This window comes from Rutidosis leptorrhynchoides, chromosome 8 (assembly GCF_046630445.1).
Source record: "Rutidosis leptorrhynchoides isolate AG116_Rl617_1_P2 chromosome 8, CSIRO_AGI_Rlap_v1, whole genome shotgun sequence".
NCBI lineage: Eukaryota > Viridiplantae > Streptophyta > Magnoliopsida > Asterales > Asteraceae > Rutidosis > Rutidosis leptorrhynchoides.
The window spans coordinates 53,488,758-53,494,996 of record NC_092340.1 but is presented as its reverse complement, the minus strand read 5'-3'; the positions used below and the strand labels follow the sequence as shown (position 1 = coordinate 53,494,996).

Genomic DNA, 6,239 nt, shown 5'->3' with positions numbered 1-6,239 from the left:
ATATATATATATATATATATATATATATATATATATATATATATTTTACGTATGAGGAGAAGAAGAAAAAGATGATGATTTGCGATCAGAATTCGGTTGCTTTTATAGGGATTTTCGACTTTAGGGGCTCCGCGACTCGCGGCATTTTTGCCTTCAAACTCCGCGAGTCGCGAAGTTTGAAATTACAGCTCATATCAGTTTGGAGTCTTTCTTGCCGACGGTTTTTATTATTTATTATAATATATAAATAATTATAAGAATTATTTAAATATTATATTATATTTATGTGCATAGTTGACTTGTAATTTTTAGTCCGTTGCGTCGAGCGTTGAGAGTTGACTCTGGTCCCGGTTCCGAATTTTCGAACGTCCTTGCGTACAATTTAATATCTTGTATTTTGCGTTTTGAATCTTGTACTCTTGTAATTTCGAGACGTTTCTTATCAATAATTGGAACCTCTTTGATTGTCTTTTGTACTTTTGAGCTTTTTGGTCGTTTGCGTCTTCAATTCGTCGAATCTGTCTTTTGTCTTCACCTTTTATTATTTAAACGAATATCACTTGTAAATAGAACAATTGCAACTAAAAGCTTGTCTTTCTTGAGGAATAATGCTATGAAATATATGTTCGTTTTCAGCATTATCAATAACGATAAAGTAATTGTTCATATGCAGAAGTAATAAATGCGATATCTCTTGATCCTAAGTCCAAGTAGCATCACATAAGTAGTAGATAAGAAAGCTTAAATCAAACAGCACCTGAGACAAAACATGCTAAAGTGTCAACCAAAAAGGTTGAGTGAAGTTCATAGGTTTAACAAAAGTAGTTATCGTTGTTTTTAGACCACAAGATTTAGTTGTAAAGTTGATCTCCCGCAGGATCAAAAAGTAGATCTCGCAGATCCAAAAGTAGTACTGATTCGTGATATTTTAGACTAAACGTTTGTTTTGTTGCCCCGATGATAAGTTGGCAGTACCTTATCACCATGTTTAAATCATTATTAAGTAATACAAAGACATCACGGTCAAATGTATCTGGGACGTTACTCCCGATAGGCCTACCCCCAATAATTAAGAATGCCTTATCCTGAAAGCAATTAAAAAATATCACTGTGGGGTCTTAGTAGCATAAGCTAGTCATAGTACAGTTTAGGTTCGTACTTGTGTCTAAGTTGTTTGAAGTATAAAAGCAGCATGTGTCTCACCCCAGCAAGTATAAAAAGTGCTATAGCAATAAGAGTGGGGCTATGAAAGTCACCTTAGTAAGTAGAGAGAGAGTTATTCCTCGGAATAAAGAGTTGAACGAGTGAGCAGGAAAGTCAACCTATTGACATTTAAGAGTAGTTAAGTGTTTTGCCCATGTTTAAGTTTAAGTATGTGTTTAAGTATAGTTTGTTTTACTAAGTTTCTATTCCTAGTAAGTTACTATTTTTATAAAGTTTCCATTTTTAGAAAGTTTCTTATTTTACTAAGTTTCTATGACTAGAGAGTTTCTACTTTTATGAGTGTTTTTCATTTTAGGATACTTGCCGTATTAGATAAGCTTCCAATCACCCCTTTCCCTTCGAATGGCTAATTTAGATCTAGGGGCTTGAGCCATAGGACCCTTTAAATCGGAAATCCAAACCCTCTGCCTAGAATCTCGTAGAAACCATTCGTCAAGAAAGTTCGAAGATCTATACATCTCTAATACATATTCCAAAATGTTTTTGTGCTACAATATAAGTAGTAGGTTATAGGTGCTAGTAATAGTAATAGTGTATACATGTTAAGTACTAGTATAAATAGTATTAGGGTTTAAGGTTTTAATATGTATATGTATATATAATTCGTATATATACATAAAAATATTTTTTTTACATGTATATATGTATATATAAATCTAGGAGTGTTTATGTATATACTTATGAATAACAAGTTTATAATATGAATATGAATTAACAAAGATTAAAGTTTATGTAAATAGTTTAGGGTTTATGTTATACCTTTGAAGATTCAAGATAATTAACAAAGAAAAGATGAACATGATGAAGATGGAAGATCAAAGCCTTAAAAATCTTGAAGAACTCCTTGAAGATTCTTGAAGAACACGAAGAACAAGCTTGAAGATCCGAATACCACAAGAGAGGGAGAGGGAGAGATTGTTTTTGAGAGAGGATTTTGGTGTGATTTGTGAATGAGAAACTAGGAGTTTAGGAGTGTTTATATAGTGCAAGTATTAGAGTGTTAGTCAACATAAGGATGTTCTAATTAATGATTTTATTTTGTTTTATAATTTTTAGTCAACAAAAGGTGGTACTAGTTTATAATTAGTCAACATAAGGATGTACTAGTTTATACTTTATTTTTAGTCAACATAAGGATGTAATGGTTTAAGATTCTTTAGTCTCATTATTATTACTATTATTATTATTATTATTATTATTATTATTATTATTATTATTATTATTATGTTTATTATTATTTTTACATTTACTACATGATAAGTATTATTTTCTTTTTACTAATTCATGACTTGTATTTATTTTTATTTAGTTCCCAATTGTTTTATTATTTATATAAATGTCACTTTTTATTTATTACTTATAGATTAATAGTTATAAATAATATAATTGAAATGCATACATTTTAATTAGCAGTGAGTGTCGAATAAAAGTTTATTATTTGGTCAACGTTAAGTTGATTGTGTATATAACAACCCTTAAATAATTAATACGTATAGTTAGACAGTAAACCCTAGGGTCATTTCAGTAATTTCAGAAGTCAAAAAGTGAAGGTTGTTATACATAATCCTCTGTAATTGCATGTGTATGATTTTCTTGGTCGTGTTGTTATATGGGTGATTCAAATGCTTGTAAGAATCCCTGCGTCTTTGTATTTCTTCGTGGTTTATAGTAATTTTTGCTTTTAAAACATAGATATACATAGTATATGTTTTGTTTATACGATTCCAATAAAATTGCGAAACGAAACCTTTTCATCCTGGAAGATGATATTTTCAACATTGATTTTGATAGATTTGCTTAAATTTATTAACAACTAGTCCGGATCCGGGCCGCGCGATGCGACGGGAGCTTTCGGCATGCGTGTTCATATTTAACGTAATGTGTTAAGCGCCGTTGTAGAAGTCGTTGTGTTTAGCGTTTTTTAAAAAGTGTCTGTTTCGAACGTAGTTAGTTCGTTTTGTTCATAAAATTATTTCGAGTTTAACGGTGTTGTCGAAAAAGTTTAACTCGTGACGAACAGGAAGATACGGGCTGTCGTTGTGTTTAGCGTTTTTTAGAAAATGTCCGTTTCGAATGTAGTTAGTTTCGTTTTGTTGGTAAAATTATTTCGCGTCTGACGGTGCTGTCGAAAAATTTAACTCCCGGCGATGAGGAAGATATGAGTTGTCGTTGTGTTTAACGTTTTTTAAAAAGTGTCCGTTTCAAACGTAGTTAGTTTCGTTTTGTTCATAAAAATATTTCGAGTTTAACGGTGTGGTTGGTAAAATTTAACTTGCGGAGAGCAAGAAGGTACGGGCTGTCGAAGCGGTTGGTGAATTTTTTATTTTAAGTAAGAAAATTTATGTTTTACCCCCCGAGTTTGGTGTATTTTTTGCAAGTTTGGTATAGTTGAGGGGTTAAAATGGAAAAATGGGGTGAGGGGAGGGGATGCCCAAAAAATGCCCAAAACGACAATAGGCCAAACTTCCATCCAAAAATCTCCAAAAAAAACCCCCGACCTATAACTAACTTATAAAAAATACCCTTAACTCCAGGGGGGTAAAATGTCAGTTTCGTAAATTAAAATAAAAACTTCACCCAAACATTTCGAGTTTAACGGTGTGGTTGGTAAAATTTAACTTGCGGAGAGCAAGAAGGTACGGGCTGTCGAAGCGGTTGGTGAATTTTTTATTTTAAGTAAGAAAATTTATGTTTTACCCCCCGAGTTTGGTGTATTTTTTGCAAGTTTGGTATAGTTGAGGGGTTAAAATGGAAAAATGGGGTGAGGGGAGGGGATGCCGTTTCCCCATGATGGAACGACCAAGCCTTTCACCTCTGAACGACCAATCGTTTCACCTCTTTTAGCATATTTCTAATTCTAATGATGCCTTGCACAAATGTATTACTAGTAGGGTATTTCTGAAACATCACCTCCCTTTAAACCCTTTAAACACCACTTTACTCTTTCCCTCTCTTTTTATCCCTCATAGCCGCCACCACCGTAACCACCACTACCCGTCACTGGAACCCTAATTAACAACAAAATGAGACTACTAACATACAACATGCTATTATCAAACATCAAAGGTGTAGTCATCGGATTCCCTCTCCGTATCGAAGCGGAAAAAGTAATCGAAAAACAAGTCGATTTCAATCCTGATTTCCTCAAAAACATGTTCTCCAAAATCGATTGGAAAGCCCTAACCGACGCTTCGAAAACCATGGGATACACTGAACTCCCTGACGAAGTTCCCGATCAATCAGTGCTCGATTCCGATGAGTTTTTGCAGAAATTTCATCACGCGCTTCTTGAGATTCATCTCGAAGAAGGTGCCCTTGTTTGCCCGGAGACCGGTCGCCTGTTCCCTGTTAATAAAGGAATACCTAATATGCTTCTTCATGAAGATGAGGTCTGATTTATAATTTCGATTAGGGTTTATTTGATCGTATGTGTAATATGTCGTTTAGATGCATTCAAGCTGTAACTCTTTTGCGACGAATTTTAAGGTGTTTGAATCTATATGATTGTTACTGATTCTAGTACCCTACGGTAGTTTATTAATTATGTTTAACTAGTGTCTGTGTTGCAGGAGTTGAGCTAGTTGCTAGCTGATTATACTTGACTCATTGAATGTTCGATTTGGGCAGGAACTATATGAGCATAAAGTTCCAATATATTCTGCAGCTAGTTTTGTAAACAATGCGTTGATTGTTCATATAAAAAGATTTCGTTCATAACTTATGAGATAACGTAGTACGTTGCTAACACAACTTGCTATCTACATACTACAATTTATGAAATATTATGAATATATTAGTGTACAAAAATTCTATCATGATCCATTGTTATAAGTTATAACTCAATGACTGAATCTATTACGGAGTACTTTATAAAGATATTAACATGTCGATTGTTGTAATAACTCGTTGATTGAATCTAGACCAGCGTTAGGTGATAGAATAGCAATTTAGAGCACACGGTATTGCCTATCACTCTATCAGTTTCGGCACTGACACTGAAAACTGACCGTCAACGACACCCCTTCAGTGTCAATTTCAGTGTTTCCATTCCAAAGTCCTGTCTAACACGTTGGTGTCACTTTTTTTTTTCTTTTTCTTAATCGTGTTGGTTCACGTCATATTTTATCTCACCAAAATTTTGAACAAAAGACACTGAATCACTCCTCCACTTTTTTTCTAGGGAAATTCGCCCAAATACACTTTTTTAAAAACTTTTCTTTCAAAATACACTTTTGGGGAAAAAATTGTCTATTTACACCATTAAGTCGACCACCCATTGGGTCGACTACCCCTATACCCGGTCGACCATTATAGTTTTCAAGGTAGTCGACCAACATGCTTCATTGATGTTGGTCGACTACTTCAATGATGTGGTCGACTGCAAGGTCGACCGACTTGTTAGCCATAACTGGGTCGACTAACCCTATTCGACCATCCTTGCGTTGTAGGCGACCGATTAGTGGGTCGACTAAGCATAACTCATACTACTATTGGATAAGATATATCAGATAAGATTTTTCATGAGTCCCAATGTAGTCTGCCATTCAATTTAGTGAAATAAACTTTAATTTGAACAACCAATATTATATATTATCTCATACTACATTTATTGATTACACAACAAATAACACAAGTTACAGACACAACACATACACGACAGTTAAACGGCTAGAAAACATACGAACACACATACCTATCATCCATGGCAGTTAAACACATTTAAAACACAAAGAAGAAGCTAATCATCACTCAAATTGTAAGTGGAGCCAAATTGTGTTGAGCATGAGTCTTCACGTTTTCCTTTACCCTTGCCCTTTACCAACCCCTTCGGCTTTGCCTTTGTTTTTGAGTTACACTTGGACTTTTGTTTACCTTCAGAAAGATCATAATGTGCGGTGCAAGTTGATCTAGTATGTTCATATTCCAAGCAACGACTGCATTTTCTTTTAGATTTGAAATTGTCTTTGTCCTCTCCTTGGGACGGTATACGAGCAGTACTCTTCGGTCTACCCGAT

General features: G+C 34.3%; 1 protein-coding gene across 1 annotated transcript; it reads left to right on the top strand.

Moving 5' to 3' along the window:
- Window positions 1-4,247: 4,247 nt before the first annotated feature.
- On the top strand, window positions 4,248-4,942 carry LOC139862999 (multifunctional methyltransferase subunit TRM112 homolog A-like). Its single transcript, XM_071851654.1, has one exon. It carries the CDS (start codon window positions 4,248-4,250, stop codon window positions 4,617-4,619), a length of 372 nt encoding a protein of 123 aa, XP_071707755.1. The 3' UTR covers window positions 4,620-4,942.
- Window positions 4,943-6,239: the final 1,297 nt, after the last annotated feature.